Source organism: Thunnus albacares, chromosome 24 (assembly GCF_914725855.1).
Source record: "Thunnus albacares chromosome 24, fThuAlb1.1, whole genome shotgun sequence".
NCBI lineage: Eukaryota > Metazoa > Chordata > Actinopteri > Scombriformes > Scombridae > Thunnus > Thunnus albacares.
This window is the reverse complement of record NC_058129.1, coordinates 9,283,190-9,306,601: the sequence shown is the minus strand read 5'-3', so window position 1 is coordinate 9,306,601 and position 23,412 is coordinate 9,283,190. Positions and strand designations below refer to the sequence as shown.

The 23,412-nt window shown below is 40.5% G+C and overlaps 1 protein-coding gene and 1 long non-coding RNA gene across 3 annotated transcripts in view; one reads left to right on the top strand and one right to left on the bottom strand.

The window, feature by feature from the left end:
• Nucleotides 1-252: 252 nt before the first annotated feature.
• mcf2la (mcf.2 cell line derived transforming sequence-like a) overlaps nucleotides 253-23,412 on the bottom strand; it is a 49,033-nt gene continuing 25,873 nt past the window's right edge. Inside the window, exons 3-33 of one of the 2 annotated variants that reach the window (XM_044344524.1) lie at nucleotides 23,254-23,368; nucleotides 20,838-20,928; nucleotides 13,957-14,070; nucleotides 13,562-13,678; nucleotides 13,230-13,379; nucleotides 12,914-13,038; nucleotides 12,699-12,813; nucleotides 12,499-12,618; nucleotides 11,560-11,751; nucleotides 11,270-11,461; nucleotides 10,972-11,125; nucleotides 10,788-10,840; nucleotides 10,582-10,661; nucleotides 10,284-10,350; nucleotides 10,058-10,173; nucleotides 9,848-9,917; nucleotides 9,520-9,612; nucleotides 9,085-9,177; nucleotides 8,869-8,994; nucleotides 7,983-8,204; nucleotides 7,798-7,890; nucleotides 7,582-7,660; nucleotides 7,405-7,477; nucleotides 7,187-7,293; nucleotides 6,808-6,900; nucleotides 5,858-5,932; nucleotides 5,234-5,308; nucleotides 4,161-4,270; nucleotides 3,873-3,985; nucleotides 3,665-3,768; nucleotides 253-3,386 (exon numbers count right to left, since the gene is read on the bottom strand). In XM_044344524.1, the coding sequence (XP_044200459.1) occupies nucleotides 3,307-3,386; nucleotides 3,665-3,768; nucleotides 3,873-3,985; nucleotides 4,161-4,270; nucleotides 5,234-5,308; nucleotides 5,858-5,932; nucleotides 6,808-6,900; nucleotides 7,187-7,293; nucleotides 7,405-7,477; nucleotides 7,582-7,660; nucleotides 7,798-7,890; nucleotides 7,983-8,204; nucleotides 8,869-8,994; nucleotides 9,085-9,177; nucleotides 9,520-9,612; nucleotides 9,848-9,917; nucleotides 10,058-10,173; nucleotides 10,284-10,350; nucleotides 10,582-10,661; nucleotides 10,788-10,840; nucleotides 10,972-11,125; nucleotides 11,270-11,461; nucleotides 11,560-11,751; nucleotides 12,499-12,618; nucleotides 12,699-12,813; nucleotides 12,914-13,038; nucleotides 13,230-13,379; nucleotides 13,562-13,678; nucleotides 13,957-14,070; nucleotides 20,838-20,928; nucleotides 23,254-23,368 (3,407 nt within the window). In that variant the 3' untranslated portion in view covers nucleotides 253-3,306. The remainder of the gene's footprint in view (nucleotides 3,387-3,664; nucleotides 3,769-3,872; nucleotides 3,986-4,160; nucleotides 4,271-5,233; nucleotides 5,309-5,857; nucleotides 5,933-6,807; nucleotides 6,901-7,186; nucleotides 7,294-7,404; nucleotides 7,478-7,581; nucleotides 7,661-7,797; nucleotides 7,891-7,982; nucleotides 8,205-8,868; nucleotides 8,995-9,084; nucleotides 9,178-9,519; nucleotides 9,613-9,847; nucleotides 9,918-10,057; nucleotides 10,174-10,283; nucleotides 10,351-10,581; nucleotides 10,662-10,787; nucleotides 10,841-10,971; nucleotides 11,126-11,269; nucleotides 11,462-11,559; nucleotides 11,752-12,498; nucleotides 12,619-12,698; nucleotides 12,814-12,913; nucleotides 13,039-13,229; nucleotides 13,380-13,561; nucleotides 13,679-13,956; nucleotides 14,071-20,837; nucleotides 20,929-23,253; nucleotides 23,369-23,412) is intronic. The other variant, XM_044344523.1, reaches the window with a different exon arrangement.
• LOC122976203 lies at nucleotides 11,082-17,961 on the top strand. Its single transcript, XR_006400859.1, has 3 exons — nucleotides 11,082-11,163; nucleotides 13,993-14,108; nucleotides 17,855-17,961. It is a non-coding gene; the product is annotated as an uncharacterized LOC122976203 (long non-coding RNA).

The window sequence follows — 23,412 nt, the reverse complement described above, 5'->3', positions numbered from 1 at the left end:
TCAAAATACAGAAATAAAAATATTCCCAAATTATCTGCATAGTTTTTGCTAATTATCTATAATTACACCCTAAAAATCTGCAAACTAATAGGAAGTTTTTAACCAAATTGAAAATTATGCTGGTTAAAGTGTAACCAAGGGTCAACAGGGTAAAGTCTACACACCTGACTTACATTGATGTAACTGAGAGTGTTGCCAGTCAAAGATTATAATATAATATATAATACAAATGTCTTAAAAAACAAAGTCATGTAGAGGAAACCATCTCAGACTTTATTAAAGCTGCTTTTCATTTTACATACAATTCAGAATTACATATTTACAAATATACACAGATACGTCTCATTATAATATCTTTATATCAACACCATACTCAGTAGATATACAATAGGAAAATAATAGAAAGTGGTTGCTGCAATGTGCTGCATAAAAAGAAACTAAAAAATATATAACCCTTCTCATCTCTCCAGCCTCCGAGTCAAAAGTACAAAGAACTCAATAAGCTTCATTGTGTGACCATGATCAAAACACTGACAAGTTTAGTGCCCGTGTCAGCTTTCATAAGAGGGCAGAAAATAAACTCTCACAATATACAACAATGCCTGGTAAAAAATATTTGCCTTGTTCAGTCAGGTTTAAAACCGGGGCTATGAAGAATATGCCACAAAGAATGATGATATACAGAGAGACAAAGAGACTCACAAAAACAATCCCCTTCACAATTTTTACATGCTCTCGAGGAAAACAATGTGAGGTATAAGAGAGGACACATCTGTACATATGTAACATACATTTTATCAGTCTTACAGAACTTACACTGATCAACACATAATGCCAGCCACAGTTTACTCTCTGGTTTAGCTCACAGTTTAACACCGAAAAGCCTGTAAACTAGTTTCTTCCTTTTTTTCTGGAGAAGAATCTTTTCTTTCTCAGGGAAGACATGCGTTTTGAAGAATTTGAGAAGCGGTTCTCAACAAAAAACAGCTCAAGAAAGTAGTCAAAAGCACAGATCATGATTCTGTTAAGCCAGTGGACAAATACAGCCCATATTAAGTAATAAACAGGTGGGGCTGGTTTCAGTGGAACAGTGTGTTGCGCTTGGTATGTTTCTGTTTAATAACAGGGTCACACATTCAACATTAAGGATGGGTAAAAGGAAGAGATAATTTTACAGTGCGCCTTGCGGATACAGTAGAAATCATAGGTTATAAAAAACATGTTTACCCTTGGAAAACAAGGTAAGAGAGGAGGTGTCATTCAGTGTTCAGAATAGCACAAGTTCCTTATGTATGTGTGTGTGTGTGTGTGTTGAAGAGAGAAAGAAAAAAGCAGCTGGTTATCAGAAGTGTGCTATCAAGCTGTATCAACATCCTGATTTCCACTATGGGCCTAAAATTAGACTTTTGTCTCTTTTTTTTTTTTTTTTTTCCACCTTCTTACCCGCCTGTGATGATTACTCAGCTACATTACGATGTCAAGTAAACAAATATTGCTCTCAGGCTGGTGGTGCAAACATGTCGAGCAGGTCTGGGCCCTGGTAAGCCCTGCTTGTAGAGAAGTGGCTACTGTCACATGCCTGAGTGGGGCTGGGAGCAGAGTGACGGGACAAAGCCTGCTTTTGTTCCAGCAGTGCAGACCAAAGATAGGTAAGCAGAGTGGCCATGAGACAAAAACCAGCTAAATATGCAGAATATTGAGATTTATGTGAGACTGTAGCTATTTGTTTTACTAAAATTTCAATAAAGATTACCTGACTAGAAGTTAATCCATCAGATGAATGCATAAGAATTATATATCCTTAAATGGGACTTTGCATGTAAAACTATTTCAGCTGATATCTGTGGCCTTTCTGGGTGTTTGTGACATAAGTATTTGTTCCAAAGCACATATATGTGCAAGAACGCACACACACAAAGACATTAAGTCGACACAAGCAGGCATGCAGTCACACCTGCCTGCCCAAACGACTTCTGGGGCTTCCTGAGAGGTAAATCCAGAGCAGTGCAGAGGCGAGTTAGACAATCACTCTCAAAAGAACGAGGTTCAAAAGTTGTTCCAAGCTGCCGCTCTCTGTGTAAGCGATGGGTATGTGTAGCTGGAGAAGTGCGAGACATGTGGCCACCAGGGAGTGCTGGTGGTGACGGTGGAGGATTGATCTCAAAAGTGTGACGGCTGTTGTTGCGCTCACTTGATAAGGAAAGTTGGTCAAATTAGATAGTTCTGTTGTTTATGTTCTTAATCTGCATTTAAGACATTCACCAAGTGACACTTTTGACGCTGTGTCTCAGTTGAAGTTAATACCATAAAGCCGGGGTTAAGGGAAGCGCATGTTAACAATCTTTTCCATGAGGGATGAATACAGCATTCTTGAATGGAAATTAAACTTCTTTAACATCACTGGCCTGCCAGACACTACAGGGATTCAGCACACTTCATGTCCAAAAAGATTACAACACTTACAGTAACATGCCCTGAACATCTGACCTGTTCAGTGATGCTCCAAGACGCACTGAAAGCTTTTCTTTTTTTTTTTTTCCTTGTTGCAGCCAGCTGCCAGTTTTCACAGTGTACGATTAATGTCTGATGTATCATGTGAAATACCAGTCTGATAGTATCTGTAGAGGATTCACACCAGAGAATCTGTCGCTGTGCTGTGATGTGATCAACTTGTAGGGGTTTGACTAATTTAGAGCAGATATTCTTTGAATTTGTCCACTTTAATATGCTACATAATCACAATGATTAAATACGGCACTGAACAACTGTTCAGTGACTTATTAAACTGAAACATTCAGCTTTTCTCTGTACTGTAGTTTACAGAGTGTGATTTTTAAAGAAGGCCTGACAGGAAGTGACAGATCATTTCTCCCTGATATTTTTATTATCTGAAGTTTCTGTCACTGGAATGAAAATACCTACACTTAAAATTAGCAGCATGCTGATATTTTTGAATCATGGTTGCAAATAGCTGATATTCAATATCTATCAATCTGATTGTGTGTTTTTTAAAAATCAAATGATAATATAATACTGCTGGGTGAAAATAAGCTATTTTTCATGTACAAATAGACTGACAGGTGACTGTAAATATCCACAGAAAGGTGGGTGTTGTTAACACTCAGCCGGTAACATTCGCAGATGCAGTGATAGTTTTGGTTTTTCGGTTGGATGCGGCCAACTGTGAGATGAAAGGAACATTTTGATTGTGTCCTCCTGTCAGAGTCAACTTCCAGTTTTGTAATTCCACCTGGAAATGGTTTAAGCTGGTGGGGGACGGGAGCCGGGACAGTGACTGATCGCAGGTCAGGGTTTGATGTCAGAATAGCTGGTGTAGGTCTCGCTGCAGCTGGAGGAAGTGCTGAGGTTTCCAGAGACGCTGTCATCTACAGGACAAACACACACACAACAACAGTGTTGGTTTTGGGGCAGTAAATCAAAGGCTCACATCCTCTTAATAACTTCAATAGTAGGATATTCTGACAGTTCAATTGCTTCAATTAGTTTAATTGTAGGGAAAGTAACAGTATGACTATTTGAGCAACACATTACCACTACTTCCCTATTACTACTCCACAGTGTTGAGGAACAGATCTGAATATGCCTAAAATGTATATACAGTATACTAAAGCTAACAATGAATTGCCTATTTAATATAACCAACCTGAGCTGCTGAGTGACTGGGATGACTTGGACTCTGAGATGAGGCTGAGGAGGTTTGCCTCGGCCACCCAGCCCTCCTTACTGCTGCGAAGGTTCTTCACAAACCTAAACAGGATTCAACGAACACTTTAGCCCAGATAGAGCTTTACTGCAGATGCACAATATGTATAATATAACAGGTTTTTGATTGAAGCAAGAAAGATGTTTACCACTGTCCCTCCTCTCCTTCTCTGATTAGCTGGACCACGTCTCCGCTCTTAACAGACAGCTCCTGAGGTCCCGCCTTCTCGCAGTCCGCAACCACTGTATACTTTCCTGGAGCCTAAAGGGTGTCAAAGGTGAAAATGAGGCAAGTGGCAAACATCATCGCAAGCATATTTATTTTCCTGCATTGCTTAAAAAAATACTCCACAATGAAAATTACTGGGCCTTGTCAACGTTGTCACTGTATGACTAAAACTTAAAAATACACCATATACTGTATGTAAAACTCTCACCAGCTTCTTTCCAACTTCGTCCTCAGGGTCAGAGTTCATAGGGTCCTCGCCGCTGGAGTACCCATCATTCTCTTCTGAGGCGTCCACCGAGAGAGACGCTTTGTTCCAACCTGTAGGTGAAGAGATTTTAGAGGTGAGTGGATGGGAGAAAAGGCAAAAGAGAGAGGTGGAGAAGAGGAATAGTGGTAAGTGACTTAAGGAAATGTAGAGTTGAATCTTAACCACACCCAGACGCACAGACTCATACTCCATGTGGCATTAAAATGTTTCCTTATGTAGATAAGGTGGAACACTTGGATTTTAAGTGTAGAAGTCATAATCAAAACAAGCTCTAGAAATGCTCACCTAGGGGTCATTGTGCTTCTCAGAATGTAAATTTGGCATATTCATGGTTGGAAAATCAGTGAAACAAGATTTTTTCCATCAACATCGGAAAACAGACACGGTACATGAAGGTACATTTTACCAGGAGGAAACAGAATGCCACATGGAAGGAGGGTCACAGTCACACATAAATCTCCCACGAGGAGCACAAAAACCACAAACCCAGAGATCCCATTCAGGTCAAAAACAGCAATTTCTCATCATCCCAGTGAAACACAGCAAGGAAATAAACCACAAGTGAATCAAGGAATCAGAGATTTTAATCAGATGGATTAATGAACTGCACTGTTCTGACTGCTGGTGCACTGGAAATGCCAGCCTTACTTACTTTGTGTGCTTTTTTCTTACTCACATTATTCTCCGTCCCACACAACAACAAACCCCAAACACCCAATAATAGCAGAGGAGAGAATGATTGATTCGAGGTAGAGTAGGCACCTTGCAAAAATTTAGTCATTTAGTCTTGAATTGAGACTTAAAATCTTTCTAAAACAAGTGAAAAAGTAGGTTATCATCAATTTAAAAAGAATTTTCTCTCTCCAATGGAATATAAGACAATAAGACTCAATACAAAGCTAAATGACTTGAAAAGTAGATACTTTTGCTACACTTTACCTCTTGTAAAATCAATCATCACTACAAACTACAGCAAACACCCACAGTGGCTGATCCTCAGAGCGGCTCTGTACCTCGCCGCTTGCTCTGTAACAGACTAGAGGTACTCATCCATTTGACTCTGCTCAGAGTGTGATGGGGAGCCGACTCTAGACAAGAAGAAACAGCCAGCAAATCAGTGACTGTGTGTGAAACTGGTGACGCAGTTCTTTAGGAAAGGTTAGTAAAGAATAAGGGTTAGTACAATAATCATTCTGACACAAACAAGTGTTCCTCAATGAAAATGGACACATCATCTCCACAAATGAAAGACTCGTAGCTCAGTGATGATGATGACCTGTGGATGAAGGCAAATAAATGGGCATGCACATGACAAATTGCAGTGTTCAGGGACAAAAATATATCACAGAGCATCTGCATGTCTCAGAAAGTAAAAAAAAAAGACTTTTAGAGACATTTCACTGCTCCAAATGTATGCAACTGGGTTTAGGACATTTTAATTGTAAATGTAGGATGAAAGGATGAAGAACAGTTTCTATTGGTGGACTAATATCTGGTAAAACATCGAATCCAGAGACACATGTGAGATCTACACACAAGACTGTTGCACACCGTAATGTTGAGGGATGGGAAGATGAAAAATGGACTGACGCCCTCTAGAATTAAGACGGACCCCCTATGATGGGACAACAATATACCTTTGAACCCAAACGGAGTGGGGTCACTCTTGACCAAGTGGCGTTTGGAGCCGTGCTCGGGGCTCAGGGCTGAGCCTGGCCACACAGGCAGAAAAAAGTAAAGAGAAGAAAGAAGAAGAAGAAAAAAAGTGAAGAAACAAATGCAGAGAAGCAAGAATTTAACACTTTCATGAACTAATCCAGTGAGATACTACTTATATCTTCAAATAACTCACATTCAATTGTTTCCTCTTATTAAGTATTAATTTCATGCTAATTTCAGGAGGTTTTCTCTACCTACAGTCAGGGTCAAACCTCATGAAGTCACTCATACGCCACATATTACTTTTAAAGAAGTCTATTAGACATTATACATTATAATACAGTATCAGAGTAACTTTCTCTCTTGCTATTGAAGTTCTAGTGGTGTATCTGGTGGGAACTGCTGCACCTGACCAGGAGCAATGTAACACTTCTACCACCAGGAGGCAGCAGAGTAACTACTGTAGGATCATGTGTTCAGCTCATGGTGAAGGCTGATTTAACTGAGTTTTAATTATTTAGTGAATTGCTGATGTACTGTTGATAGACACATATTGGTCTCAATTATAAAAACAACACTTGTAAGTCCATTACACTAAAATTAATAATTATTTAATGTTAAGATTAATTTAACCGAATGTAGAGACGAATCATCAAGTCAGCAAACTGACTCAATAGGGTCACATACATCAATATCTATCTAAATCACGAGCTAATGGTCATACCAGACCAAGTGAGGCTGTAGCAGCAAAACTTCTTAATGTATTTAATTAACCAAGGATGCTTTTTATTGCTTATAAATTCAACTTTTCATTTGTAAAAGGAAGAATATATTACATAGTCTGGCTTTAACGATATAAAAACTAATCTGACCTGGTGTAAACATTGTGAGCCTGTTTTCGAAATGTCGTCAGGTTTGCTAATGTTACCTTTCGGACTCTTGAGATTGCTGAAGCCCTGCAAAGTAAAACGCTTTTTAGCCACTGAGGACCTGTCAGTGGTCGGACTGGTCACCGGTTCATCTGGAAGCAATGGTTTGAAATGGGAGGCAGGAAGAGAAGAGAGGAGAGTGTGGCAATCACGAAAAGAGAGATATAGCCCAAAATAAAAATAAAAACAAAAGAGGTAGAGAGACAGATAGAGGAACCGTGGAGATGAAGGTGATGAAGAAAAGAAGAGCCCAGATCAGTGAAAGATTACAGTGCAGCTTTAAGTAGGGCATAGATAAAACTTTTTAAGATGTACAACCGTAGCTGACTGATAGATTTATGTCTGTGCTTGAGGACGCAACATGAATCAAACATTCACCTTTGTGTTTCGGCGAAGAAGAGGAGTTTGTGTCCGAGATCGGACTTGGTTCCACCTTCTTCTCCTCTTGCTTCTTCTGGTTCTTCTGAGTGCTGCTACGAAAGGGACTGCGGAAGGACAAGAGGAAGAACACATTACAATAAATAAAAGGCATATTGTAGGTGTGTTTGTGTGTGTGTGCCGTGTGTAAACACTGCGTGCACGCTCATGACACCAACCTGAGGGAGATGGAGCTGTTGTTGCTGGTGGGAGTCGGGGAAACAGAGTCTGAGCTTTTCTGCTGGCTGGCATCTAAAATATACAACATATTATTACAATTGCAAACAGGTATGTTGTGCCAAAGACAGAGAAGAAGAAAAACAAACGAGCGTGTGTGGCTGAGCATTCACAAATACCTCTGCAGGCTTTGAGCTGTTGGGTCAGAACTTTGCGGATCTCGTTCACCCATGCTGTTTTAATCTCAGGTGTTGGAGCCTAGATAAGAGAAATAATATCAATTATTAAAGCACTAACAGTTGCTTTTTAGTGAAAAGGAGCAACACTGGTTACTTGTCCATCAGTATATCATCCATAGTGCTCGTTTTGTGGTCAAATAGGCTCAGTAACCTTACCTGAACTATAAAAACTTCTTCTCTGGAGTTACACCAAATCTCAAACTTCTTGTTGTCTCCTTTAGCGTTCTCTGTAATGCCCACCGCACTCATCTGAGAGAAGAATGACAAGAGAAATATTAAGCACAAACAAGTCTGCAGCCCTCATCTTTGACTACAGCGAAATCTGAGCAGTGTGAACTTACACTGAGGGAGTGTTTGAAGCTGTAAGACGGAGCTTTCTCGTAGCCTTCCCCGTTCTCCTCTCTCCTCTTACAGAAGAGCAAGGCCTTCTCGTGCAGGAACAGGTGCCTCTGCATGGGCTTAAACCTGGCCAGGTCCTTGACCTTGGCGTGACCTTTCTTATGCTCTGTCCACACGCTGAAGGAGCCCTGCATCAGCAGACGACCAAGCTCTGAGAGGTTACCCTGAAAGAGGGAAAGATAGGTATGAGAAAAAATACAAAATAGGGTAACCCTGTAGTGTTTTACATATTTTTCTTCTTTAAGACTATTCGACCTATTATTGTTATCCAAGTGCAGGATAAAAATGCAGAATTTTACAAATTGTTGAGAATCTGACTGAACAACAGTTTTCATTTTATGAACCATGTCAAACTAACAAGTTAAAAGTAAAACTGTATATTGTATATGAACAAGTTGCACTTCTCTTCTGCTAGTTGGAATACAATAAATGTGATGTCAGGTCATAGGACTTTTTAAACTTAAGATGATCCATGTGTTCAATTTGAACCTGAAAAAACTGTTTTAAAGACAATGCTACTTAAGAATGGAGTGAAATAAAATAAAAATAAATATTGTATTATGTAGAGTCTTAGATCTTTTAAACACTATTTGTAATTGTAATTAATCTCCAGATCACTGTGAGGCTCCTTGATAATAAGTAACGGATCAACTAACTACGTTTTTGGAGGCATGGCCAGATACTCATTCACTCAAAAATAGTCTGTATTGCTAAATACAACCAAAAAAATGACAAAAACCTTTCTACCGAGCAAATTCAAAAATCCACTCCTAAAGCTGAACAACAGCATTTCTCTCAGAGTAAGTTTAACAGTGTAATTTCTCTGACCTCGTATCCTGTGATGGCGATGAGGTGCATGGAGTCGTTCACAGCTTTCAAGATCCCCAGAATGGAGGAGAGAGCTTCCTGTAGGTCATCACAGCCATCACAGCCCTTACTGTACTTCAACAACTCCTGCAAAACAAAGTGAAAAACACAAATACTCAGTGTCTTACATAAATGTTCATACAGATACTGTATATACGATACATGAAGAGAGCTCACCTTCAGCAGTAGCTGGTACTTGGTGATTCTCTGGACGGGTTTAAGGAGGTAGGAGTCCAAACCAAGTTTATGTTCCAGCTTCTTCTGGCACTCCTGGTTCACAAAAGATCAACCAAAAAAGGTATTTAGCTTCACTGTTCTTATAACATGAAAAGAAAACTGTTGATCAGAGCAGTGAGGATCTGTAGCTTGTGCTCCACTAATCACATTCTCCTCCAGTCTTATAGGGAAATACAACATTATCACTTTTATTTAAAATCATAATAGCTGATGTTCACTATTTTCTTTAAGTAAATCATTTAGTGAGGGCAAAGAACAATATCACCCTTACAGAGAAAAATCCACTCGATATGCTGTTTGTCATATTCTCAGGATAAATTTGGCAAATGGTTTCAAAAAGGCGAGAGGTGCAAACATGAAAGGTGAGAGGCAGACCTGGAAGAAGGCACAGTCAGAGCACTGTCTCCACAAGCTCTCTGAGCGAGGTTTATTCTGGCAGTAAGCCTCGTAGATCTGCAGGTCCTTCATCTACAGAGAGAACAAAACCGACATTGTGACAAGTTGGAACAATTTCACCTTTTTTTACTCAAAGTTGTAAAGAATAAACAGTTTGCTTTCTGCAAAGTTTGTTGAGACATTTCCTGTTTGGTGCAAGATTGTCAAAATTAATAACTTTAGTCATTGATTTCACTTTTTAAGATTAAGATTTTCTATTGGCTCTTTATATGTCTTAAGTCCAGACCAGAATGTAGGAAGTGCTTACCCTTTCTAAAAAGCAGCGGCCCACTAGTTCAGGATAGTCAGTGTACGCTTCCAGTTCCTTTAGAAACGTCCTGGAGACAAAATAAATGACACAAATGCTTAGACCAGGAAGTCAAAGTAAATATATGTTTGAAAACACAGACATTTATTCAAGTCTCACAACACAAATGAGCAAAATAATCAAAAGCACTTGAAAATTAACTGCGTGTACCTCTTATGAAACTGGTAGATTTCAGGCATGTTTCCAAACAGGACGTCTTTCTTGCTGAGCAGGGTGCTGGGGATGAGGTGAGCCATGGCAGGGTTTTCCATCTCTGCTGCATAGCCCTGGAGTTTAATATTACATCCATTATTACATCGAGTACAATCAGCAAAGAGCATGTACAGAGCCTGTTGTGGTGAATATACATGAACAGACTTGACTGAACTTCACTCACCTCCAGCACACACAGTAGCTCCTCCACATACGCTCTCTCTGTCTCCAGCAGTTCATTCATCACGTGGCTGGAACACATAAAAACAAAATATATTTACGGGTGTGCTATTATACTGTAACCCTACCTCTCTAACTCAAAGATAAGTCAGTACTGAAGTATTTGGATGTCAGTTTATTGTACATAAAATATGTATTCTATACCTTAAAAGTGATAGAAAAGAAGAAAAACTAATCACAGTATTAATATCCATTCACTGCTTTCTTATCTATGGCTCACAGAATGACCTTTGACCCCTTACCGTCTCAGCACTGCCAGGTTTTCTTCTTCTTCTGACAGAGAAGCATGTCTGGTGCTACCGTTATGTACGGGAGACTCCACCTGGACACACACACAGATATATATACATAAAAAAAACACACACTGTACACTTTCCTTTCTCTTAAATTTTTGGGTGAATAGTAACCTCTAATCGATCAATTAATTGATCAGTGGTCATGCATTTACCTTTTTGCAGATGGTATTATCCGCAGAGTATCTCCTCTCTTTTCTCTGTTGATCTGAAGGACAGACAAAAAATAATGTTTTTATCCCGTCATCACTCTTAGTCTACATCAGTTTCCATTCTTAGCAAGGCACCACCGAATGATGCTCTGTCATTAAATAAATGTATCTTTTGATCTAGGCTTACTGGGAGAGGACTGTGGAGACTTCACTTCAGGTCTTGGTGCCACTGGCTGCACTGGTCTGGTCTGTTTGGCGGCAAGTTTCTTCAGGCTGACACGTCTCTTCTCGAACATCTCCTGGACAGAGCTTTGCTTCTGGAAAACTTTCTCTATCTGGTCCTGATGGAGGACGGAGAACAGGGATCAACATAACAACAGTAGGAAACATTATAAGGCATCACATGTAAAAAAAAAAAAAAAAAAAAAAGTATTACATTGTCAGAAAAGTATATATTAAATCTGTTAAATCCACTTCCTACTAACCCTGAGCTGAGTAGTGAGCACCGCCTCATACTGGCAGCAGATGGCGCTGCGGTCAGTGAGGGTGTGTAGTGGTGCTGTGTCCAGGTATCGCTCCAGTTCTTGCAGAGCTGCCTCAGCTCCATCCTGAGACTGACAGCGGTCCACTGGTTGGCTGGCCAACAGGAAGATGCCCTCCTCACACCACCGTGATGCCTGGGAAGAAAAATATCAAGGCATTATAGGATTAACAAATCTGGCAAAAGTTCCTTCATCTTATATTTATCTCAAAAAACTGCTTGACACACTCTTACCTTCTCCAGAGCGTGGTGCAGCTCCATCGCCCGGAGCAGGAGGCTCTTCTTGCTCCTCAGAGTGGAGCTGATCTCCTCACACACTCCTCTCAGCTCGATGCACTTCGGCCTGATGGAGTCCTCAGCATAGTGGGAGTTTTCTATCAGCCTGTCACCTTCGCCGGCCAAGGACAGGGCATAGTCTAGTACCTCCTGTTGAAACACGATGTACATGTCTATTCTCAATATCAGATTATACTTTCAAACGGAGTCAGGTTACATAAAGAATATTGGCTTGTCAGCAGTGGAAACATCATCAATCAATCGCTGACAGTGAAACAACTCCTCCTCCTCCTCCACTTCTCTCTTCCTCCTCCTCAGTCAGCATTCATTACTTGATGGAGTGGGACACTTATATTGTGCAAAGCCGCCATTCTACAATGTATGCGTTTTTAAGACGTATATCAGTGTTTTCAGATGTAGAGCTGATATTTTGAGGCCAATTGCAAGGTAGCCTCTTGAAATTTTGTAATTTCCTCACCATAAATCCAGTATGTGGGCCTCTAAAATAGCATTTAGATCTTTATAAGATTCTAAAACTCTCCACTAAAAACCTGGACACTAATAATAATAATATTAGGATTGTATGTAGAGTGTCAATCATGAATATGTAATCAATCTAACTGAACTGGTGCAATTCACACATGCACACACAGGTGCCCTCTCTACACCTCTCCCCATTTTCATTTAGATCCATGTGTGAGGGGGATGGAATAGGGCATGATATTGATTATATCATTAGCTATATGGCTTCAAGGATGCATCAAAGGTGAAAAAGTTGAGCATGTGTTTTCTGAACCACTTGAGCTGCAGGATGAATCAGGACTGTGTGTGAGTGTGTGTGTGTGTGTGTGTGTGTGTGTGTGTGTGTGTGTGTGTGTGTGTGTGTGTGTGTCTTACACAGGCCTTTTCCTCATGCCCATTGAGCTCTCGGAGGACATGCTCAGCATGGACAGGGCTTACGCTGACCTCAGAAAAGCCTGATAACCGCTCCAATGTCACATCAAGCTGGGCACGCACCTACGAAAACACACACTGTTAATGCAATCGGCACACAAACTAATCTGTCCAAGAACTACATTTCCCATAATTCAACTCACTTCACGGAAGTGCTGTTCAAAGTGGCGGAGCTGCAAACACTGCTCCAGCTTGGTGCGGTGACGCTCCCAGAAATCATCGAACGCTGTCTCTGTTTCGTCCAGCTGACCCAGGAGTCTGAGGGGGAGGGGAGGGGAGGAGAGGAGAGGAAGAGTCATTCATGCATTCAGTGACAACTTCTTGATCTATTTATGTATCTATCCATCCCTTCCTCTACCTCTGTACGGTAGCTAAGTTTTCCAGTTCATCGTGGGTCATGTTGTATTCAGGGTCTGTCTGTAGAGGCTCATTGATACACTCCAACAGGCGTCCCCCTTGAGACAGTGCCACCTGCAGGTCCTCCTGGAAATTGAACAAATTATATTAAGTCTCTGGATGTCACATTTGCCTTCTGCAACTACCCAAATATATTTCCCAGGCTTTAAAAACTGCCTAAAACTTTCCACCAAATATTCATAAGAGAAAGAGGGAAACACAGAGGGACCTATGGTTGGCTGACATGAATAGAAAAGACAAAAAAAAGCATCTGTGACCTTCATTTTATCCTTCTTCAGAGTGTGTGTGTGCAGCAGGTTGGTGGTGGCCTCGGCATCATTGGGTAATTCTGTCTCTGCGAGCTCAGTGCCAAAGGCCTGCAGGGTCTGAGCCGTGGTCTTCACCATGAGAGCGAACGCCTCGATGGCCTGTGGAGGACATTCAGAGTATAAATGAGGTTCATGATACAAAAATACATGCATAGCAGTATTCACACACCGTGAAATACTATCCTATGTGCAAAAAATATACTTCAAAATGGGAGATTGCGTACTTCAAAAAAGTGCAGTTGTACGTATGTGTGTGTGTGTTTGTGTGTATGAGTACATACAGTGCGATGTGAGATCCAGCTGTCATGGCAGTATTCCTGCGTTCCTCCCAGCTCTGTGGTCAGTTGTCCTGGATCAATATAGGCGTGGAGCTCAGTCACCGAACTCAGCATCACCACCTGAATGACAAACAATCACACAATCAGCTGATTATAAGAAGTATAATTATGAAATGATAAGAGCAATGAAAAAAAGAACATGAGAAAATACAAAACAGAAAGTGAATTTCACTAAAACAGAGTAAAGATCATTGTTCAATTTAATGAAGTGTTATAAAACTAGTTCTAGGGGGAGTTGCAGTGACCTAAATAATGCATTCAATGAGTCACAGAAACACATACATTATGTAGGGACTGATTAAACATAGACACATGCAGAGTACAAGTCATACTGGCACCTTCATTTTGAACTCATCCTTGTTGTACTTGAACAGGAAGTCCGACAGTGTCCGCTGGAGCAATGTAGTGGGACGCAACACCAGAACCAAGTGCAAGATTCCTGGAAATGAGCCCTGAGAGAGAAACAGCGGAGCTGAGTTGTCAAATGCAGGTTTTTTATTCCTCATTTTTATTTAATATCTGTTTTCAAAATGATATATGTATGCATGCATCATTCATGTGTAACTTGCTTAAAAAGGCACCCTGTCGAGTTTTCTTGTAAACAAACAAAAGTTAGTAACACTCAGTGTTTCCCACCAAAACACAAAACAAAATCAAACAACTGTATGCCAACTCAGTGGAATAGCATCTAACTAAAATGGAAGGAGTCTCTGTCTGTCTGTATGGATGTATGTCTGTCCTTCGATTTTCTCGACAACCGTTCATTTGATCGACTTCACACTTGGCAGTTATATTGCTGAGGACCCAAGGAAGTAGTGTCAATAGCCTAGTCCCAAATAACTAGCTGTTAGCAATGACAGCAGCCAGTTTATCTCACATTCGCTGTGAGCTTTTGCTCCCAAATGACGCGTAAACTCTAGCATTGCTAGGGGACACAACTGTGTCATGGCAGGTGTATTGCTCAGGACCCAAGGAAGCACAGCGTTGACTGTGAAGTTGTTTGGATGAGCGGTTCTCGAGAGAGCTGCAAGCAGCAATACCGCAGACCAAGCAATATGCCCGTTCTGAACAGGCACGTTTTGAACAGGCACTGCACTAGTTGTAAGCAAAACAGGGACCCACTTGTAAAAACATTGCTCCATAGCACTACTAGTGGTCAAAAACTCCATATGGTACCTTTGATTTGATGCTTTACAAGGGCCATGCTCAACAAAAATGCTAAAACCTCACATTCGAGAGTTGCTTATATCAAATGCACCTTTTAAATTACAGCAAATATAAACGTAAAGGAACTACATTGTATTCTTGGCATAGCAAAGATGGTTTTTAATTTGCTTTTTTTGCCATTGTAAATATGTGCGAGATGAGGTCTATAATTCAGAAATGGAATTATCTATCAACACTAAGTAAATATAGAGAAAGTCTTGGTTTAATATTGCTGCTTCTGAGTCTGAAGCTGAACTGAGCCCACAAGTGTAACCACTGTGCCACTGCTGCAATAAAGAGACCAACCATGACAAGGTTTTTCTGGGATTTAATATCCCCTAAAACTCACATTTCTCCACAGTTGTTCCCTTGTCACACCTTACACCTGTAAACCCGGTGCTACAAGGAAAATTAATCCTGCGACTTGAGAATAAGCAGTTTTTGTATCTCTCCACCTCCACGCTAACAGGTTAAAATCGTGGAATTGCCTTTACACAGACGACAGCCCAAGAGGCCACTCAACCCGAAGGCTTTATTGGTTATAGCTTCCTCTAAAACCCCGGGTGAATTGCCTTGCCCTGTTAGGCATCATAAATCGATGTAGGGTGACATGTGCACACACACACACACACACACACACATACTCATGGACATACACACACACAAAGGGCCTGAGGCAAGCGCAGCCCATGAAATCTTTCGATGCCATTTATAAAGGCTGGACAAAAAGAGTAGAGATGTGATAGAAAATATTGGAAATGTTCAAGATGTTGTGACATTGTGTTATGTTTTAGGCTGATGAAATTTGAATAGTAGTAGTGTCTAGCTATGCTAGCTTTTTCTGCTCATGCACATAACCAATTAACGAGAAATTACAGTCTGTTCTTATCAGGATATGTATTACATTAAGAGGTTTTCTCATCTTTTACCCACTAAGAAGGATGTTTTAATACATTTAATGAATGTACAGTAGAAACTGGTCTCTACAAAATGGTGCCACCTGCTGACTACATCCATCATTGTCGTCACAAAGCTGATATTGATCAGACATCCCATAACAACACTCACAACTGGTGCAATGATAAAAATCTGTAACAAAATAAATTCTGTACATGGCCATGATTTAGTCTACGAGGAGACCTGCACACACCGAAGCCACATACACACATACATCAGTCATGAAATGCCTGCACGGCGTTGCCATGGAGACCAGTCTCCTTGGAAAATGCATGGAGAGAGATGGAGAGAAAGAGAGAGAGCATGAAGGAATGCAAGGGAGAGTGACGATGCAGAGAGAAAGAGGGTGTGTTTGAGACAAATTAAGGGAGAGAGAATGAGAGCGACAGAGTCTTCTCAAAGTGTCGATAGTGCTACAGCTTCACTCTACTCTTCCAGTCATTTAATTTTGGCTCACACACACACACACACACACACACACACACCTCTGCCTGCTGTGATGTTGATGGAAACAGCCAGGTTGGAACACTCAACACTCCTACATGGTTCCTTTCCAATTTACACCCAAACAGACGCTTAATTTTCCACTTCTACTACATGCTCCCAAACAGTCTTTACTGCTGTAATGACACCTGCAAATAATATACTGAGAGAAAGAATAAAAACAGTAGAATCATTGCAATTCATTTTTCTGCCTTTTTTTTTTATTGCGATGAACAGATTGTCCTTCTACCAGTAACACACCGTGCAAAAATATAAGCCATACATCTGTAATTTGAAGCCATTAAATTCAATAAACCCTTAGAGGTCTTGGTTTAATTTGTAGCTCCGCATTAACATGACAATACACACACGGCTTGGTGCGTCCCCTGACAGATGAATACAGACATGCTAATGCGTATACACGTCCCCGGATACACACTTATGCACACACACACACACACATATATATACACACACACACACTTCTCAAAAGATAAAAGCCACACATAAATAAATGATAAGGATTAGATTTTTCTGTTGACCAGGGTGATTTATATTCTTGCAGTGAGGAAGCAGGGAGGACGGCCCACTCCAGTCACATCCTCTAATGACGTCCACATTGTTCTCCTGGGAGTTGGATTGCCAACATATTAAATCACCTCCCTCCACTTGCTCAAGCCCCCCCTCACCCATCTATATCACAGTGTTTGCTTTTGGACATGAAAAAAGTCCAGATTCTGACAAAGAGATTCACATTAAATCTCGACAGAGGCTGCTGTAGTGTAGCTGGCGTGTTAAAAAAAAAAAAAAAGTATTTGTTGTAACAAATTCACGCCTGTTGTTTGCACCAGCTGATGGAGCTGTCTGGGTCTTCACCCTGCAGCAATATTCCTCTATGCTTGAGTGACTGCATATTTATTACCCTACAACAGAGATGAAGGGATGGTGTCCCATCATTATCTGACTGAAATGCAGTGGATTAACCCCTATTTACCCAAATTAATTTCTGGTGTTGGGATTGTGGATCTATAGTGAGATTTTGGAGGAAGACTGAGTGGAAGCCTGTTGTTAAAGCATCCAGAAAAGACAAGGACTAGCTGAAATTGAGATTGTGAGCAAGAAAGGATACTGACACTAGAAACATGAGTAATGACACTTGGGCATATATGATTTATGCTGCCGAGCAGGAAGCTGTTGCTTTAATTCTTTGGTTACAGATTGAGGCTGATTAAGATCATAAATCACTAGAAAACCCCTTTACATAACTCTTTTTCTGAACAAGTGTGGAATAAACTATCTAAAAGGCTTAATGTAATTAATTTCTACAAAGAAAATCACATTATTTAAGACTCTTGTTGGAGTTTCTGTAATTTTGTGAGCGGTTTATTTCATGGTGACTATCGACTGGAGGTCAAAGTTCACGCTTGTTTTTATTTACAGCAAGAATGTACACAAGACTGAACACTACAGGTCAGCGCCATCTGTGCATTGTGAGACAACCAACATGGCAGTGTGAGAGCATCTGTGCCTGCATTTTACACTAATCTCTAACAATACTGCCCACTCCGTTTTTTTTTCCCCCCTTTTCAGAGAGAAACCAGCAAATGGCAGGCAGGCGACCTTGAACGGCCTTGATGAGCAGATTGTCTCACGGGAAGACGGACGACCTTCATACTCCAGTAAGACCGAGCGTCATTGGCTGGTGGACAGAGCAGGCGTACCCAATGAGGACATCTACCAAAGGGGATCGAACAGAGGGGACTGAGGAGGACAGACACACACACACTCACCACCTGCTCTTTATGCCTTCAGGTTAAGTTATAATGCTGCCTGCTGCCATCATGGACATGCTTTTATGTATTCTACTCCCCCAACATGAAACATAAAAAGGATTTAAAGCTGACCACCATGTGTGTCTTTGTGAATGTAACCTAAATCTAAGGATCCTGTCACTTTCTTTACTTGAATCTGCTGGTTTAGATAGTGATATAGGATCTCTTATACAATTACACATTTTTTATTTCACACATTATTCCACCTTGCTCTCTCTTTTTTTATCTCATCGGTATGCAACGTTTCTGTGTGTCTTGATGCCACTTTAATGACCAGGACTTCCTTAAAACATGCCAGGTCTACTGTAGCATGAGTTCATCACTAATTACAATCATTTTGAGATATTAATATACTTACTGTAAACAAAAAGCATCACCAAAAAAATGTATCAGCCTCTAACTGCTAGCAGGTCAAACTGAGTATAGCGGTAAAGCTTCCAAACTGCTTTGCAGCACCAAATGGGAAACTATTCTCTGTTAACAATTATCCCCCTATGATATCATTTCACTAAAACAAAAATATACACTACAGTGTTCCCAGTTTTTTTTTTCCTAGTGCTGTGAGGGAAGGGAAGACTCCATGGGGCAGAGAGACAATAGAAACACAAAAGCTGAAGCCAGAGGTGAAGAGATGGATGAAAGAAAAAGGAAAGAGAAGTGATGAAAGAGAGAGGAGGGGAGATCCCGCTGAGAAGCTTCTGCTACCATGCTGAAAAACTCTGCTCTAACTGCCTCTCTGAATCATGGGGTTTCTATGGGGTATGATGAGGTGTGAGACTCACTTCATCATAGCTTTTTGTACTTTATTATTTTCATTAAGACCAAATTACAAGAGTCTGTCTGACCAAGGAAAAAACAAAACATATGTATCTTCAATCAAGAGTTAGAACAAGCAGATACTGATGTTATAAATGAAAAAATAGTGATTTTAAGGTGGAAATCAGGGTTCATGTGACCTGTGACTAATACTTATAACATTAACCAAATGGTAATATCTTGTCAGTCATCAGTTATTGATAAAAATATGAAATTATATGATGGTTAGGGGTTTGGTAAAGTGTTCTAAATCAATATAAACAGTTTCCATGCATCTTGGTTTGGTTTTGCTCACACTTTCACATTTATATAACAGCAATAAACGAAACAACTACTGATTGGAGCCATTGCACTGGAATAAGATAGCAGACCTGGAATAGTCCATTATGATTGGTGGGGGAGTATCTTGATTGTACAGATGTTTGTGTGTGTACAGGTTAAACTGGTGGAGTTCAGTAACTAAAGCGAGGAGCCTCGTAATGACTTCTTGGCACGGTGGGGACAGTTTCTTAGAAATACCACAGAGAAAACATTAAGCTTGATGATAATCAGTGTCCAATTACCATATATTTACATACATTTGCATACATTGAACATGCTAAACGGTGCAATACAGGATGAGCATCTTAACAACAGATGTGTAGAGTGCGGTGAAGCTTTAGCTTCATGTTGGCAGAGCTGGTTAATCGTGATTCACGGATGGAATAAAGAGGACAATGCAAAAAAAAAAAAAAAAAAAGAAAAAAATCAAGAAATCGATAGGTGAGAAAGCCAAAAACCAAAATAAATGAACCACGTTATGTAAAGCCATAGTGAGACATGATACAGCATCATTCTAGAGAAATAAATAAAGACTTTTTAAACTTCAGTATTCTCAGTGTTATTAATATAAATAACAAGCACAGACTACTTTATCTGTCATTTGATGCTTCTCTTGTAGTCTTGTTTACAAGTTTGAAAATCCACCCACTGCTGCTGCTTTTCTGTTAAGAACGATTTTAGACTAAAATGATATCACAAAGAGAGCAGTCAAGGCTGTTTGTTTCTTGAAAACCTCAGCTTAACCACTTTTTTTTTTTTTTTTTTAACTTTTTCATGTTTAGGGCCTCTGAGAGCAGCCATTATGATTCCTTCGTCTCTCCTCCTTTTGGCTTTTTCTCTTTTTTAGCTTTACCCTCTTTCCTTTTTTAAGCATTTCCCTGATTGCCTCCATCAATATCCTTTATCCTTCCTCGTTACTCTTCTACTCCCTCCTCAATTGATCATTTTAGAGAGAAGGGAAAGATTTACACTTGCCCAAGAAGTAGGCTAGTAGGCTAATGGCACACAGATACAACGACATTGAAAAGAAGAAAAAAATATAACAGAATGAGATGAATGGCTCACACAGTTTAGACTTTCTATTTCTGCTCCAACAGGAGGGTATCTCATTGCATGCACACATACACACACCATGTTCACACATTGTGAGACTCCACCACCCACTCCAGCATAATATGCTATTTTTAACCCCCCTCTTGCCTCGTTTCAATATCCAGAGAGAAAAAAACACAGTCGCCTAGTTGCCAGTACACGTTCTTTTTATACACAGCTGAATAATGAATAAAAAACTAACTCGACTAAAACATATGTACAAGCTAGCGAATGCACACGAAAGACCAAAACATCCATTACTCTAAAGCAAATTATACACACACACACACAGCTGACACCAGCAACTGCACCCACAGATCCATGTTTAAACATTAGCATTAACACATGTAGAGTGTGAACACACACCAAAACAGCTATTTGTAGTCAGAAGTACTTCATCAGCAAATGATGCACAAACAAATGGATCAGTGCTCACACGAAAGACAGTTTTCCCCTTCACTCTCTCACACACACACACACACACACACACACACACACACACAGGGTCTTACTGCGATGCGGAGCAGGGTAGCCTTGACGGCGGCCCATCGGTCCAGTCGTCTGTCGATGACCAGGATGAAACCCACTCCGGATGCTGCAACACTGCAGGGAAAAAAAAAAAAAAAAAAAAAGATACTGTTATCACGATGTGTGTGTATGTTTGCAAACCAGGTTTAGGTCAAGGTCCGAAGAAAATCTAATTATCGTATGAGGCACCACATTATTCCAACAAAGGAACTTTATGAAGCATGTTAATGTGTTTACTCTGCTCTCCAGTATCACCCTAGAGCTACTGAGTGAGTTCCAGCAAGATGAGTTATTTCTTCTATCAGATATGATCCTAATCACTGAACACTGTAAGGATGACCTGTGATACTCAAGTAAGTAGTACATTTTCAAATAGATCTCCATCTCCTCTCTCCATGAGTACTCCGACAGTGTTTCAGGTCCTGTGATGTCCCTTTCTTTGGATTTTATGTGAACTAACAAAAATATAAAATCCATCATTTCCACTGCAGCAGATCAGAGCCAAATGTAAAAGCTTCCATTGACTGTCTTTAGGTTGGATCACAATAACAACATATAATAGCATAAACATTATATGAAAATTTGCAGCACTTCAGTGGTCTTTGTTGGCCTTTGTGACAGTGAAACATATTATTTTGGGATTAAAAAGAAATGCTAGGAAAGGTTCAAACCTTGGAACCAACTGCCTGTGTGTCTGTAGTCAGCATTTGTCATCAGTGATGATTATGAGAGACCCTTGTGATTACCATGGCAACCTTGGCTCTGCATTTACGTGTGTGTGTGTCTGTGTGTGTTTGTCTGTGTGTGAAAATCTTGTCGTTCATTCCACAGGCAGTGCCATATGTAGCGGCCTCATTAAGCTAATGTGTGTGTGTGTTAGTGTGTGTGTGTGTGTATGTGTGTGTATGCATGTGTAAATGCAGCATTTCCAGTAAAGGTCCTGCTACATTCTGACATCTAAACCCACAAGCAAAAAACAAGAATTTTATAACACAACACACAGATACACACACTGTGGGGCCAACATACAAATACTGCTGAGTTGGTCCATCTGGGTGTCATTATTTGCCAATTTTCAAATCATCACACACACACACACACACACACACACACACATACATATTAAGAACATGAACACACTATAGTACCCAGTGAACGCTGCGACAGCAAATCTTCAATCCATCTTTAGTGGAAAAAAATATTCAAATCACATGAATGAAGCCGGGTGAACTGGGAAAATCTTTGCTATTCCAGGACAAAAAACCCAACAAATATCCTGAATATTCTGTTATCATCCAGCAATAATCCAATATTCCTTATTTTTCCCTTTATTCCGTGTTGTCAGTGTTCAACTCCTGCATCCACAATCATCTGTTTGCAGCTCACAGAAGGAGAGAGGTGACCGTTCACATCCTTAAAGAGCATCTCCCTCCTCCTTTTCCCTTCTCCCTCTGCTCCTCCACCACTTGCTTCCCGCCCTCAGCCAATTAAAACCAAGCTCTGCATCTTGCTGTTCCTCCACAGCCAATTGGAGCTCAGAGTGCGGCCGATTGGCAGTCGGGTGCATATAGCTGGTGGGGAGAAAGGGAGGGGACTCAAAGAGGGGGGTGGGATATGAAAGGTGATGAGCCGCAAGAAAAAAAAAAAAAAAAACCTGATACACTGAAAGGCCGCCATGACACACACACACATATATGTATATATATAGATATCCAGATGCATACATCTCCATCCTTTCTCCCCCTCTTAATAAGAGTAAGTGTGTGTGCTATAGCGTATGTGTGTGTGTGTGTGTGTGTGTGTGTGATGGGAGTGCAGCACTCAGCAGTAAAGGAAAGGTGAAAGAAAGGGAGAGGGCGTGAGAGGGAGGAGGTACAGAGGGAGGGAGGAGAGAATAAAGGAGGAGAAATACAGACAGAAAGAAGAAAAGGTAGAGGTGTAGATTATGATTTAATCTGAATTTAATTAGCAAAAAAAAAAATTGCATTATGTTAAACCTCCTCAAGCCACACCTAAAATCTGTCTCTCTGCAAAAATTCATTCAGTCAAATTCTGCCTACATTAAAATCATCTAATTTTAAAAAGGAAATCTTAAATGTATTGCTTATTTTTCTCTCATAAACCCACTATTTCATCCTTTATTTTTCATTCCCAAAATCTCCTTTTCTCCACTCTTTTATTCCATTATCTCCAAGATTTCTTTATGTCTTTTGTGGCTTCATCCTTGCAACACCCTTTGGTGTTGTACCGACATCTGTTGGTTCCAAGTGGTATTACAGCTCTAATTCATTTGGCCTGATTCCTTTCACAGTTTGTTTGTTGTCAAACCAAATGTGGCTGACAGAAAGATAGTGTGTGTGGGTGTGTTTGTGTGTGTGTGTGTGTGTGTGAGAAACTAACCTGGGAACGCTGGTGAGGTAGCTCAGGACATTTTGGATCTCCTCCTCTTCCAGCTCGCTGAAAGTTGGGAATTCTGGGAAGACGATGATAGGGCTTCCGTTTATCCCGCGGCCCCCTGGAGACACAGAGGTGTTGGGGGAAGATCAGAGAGAGGTCCAG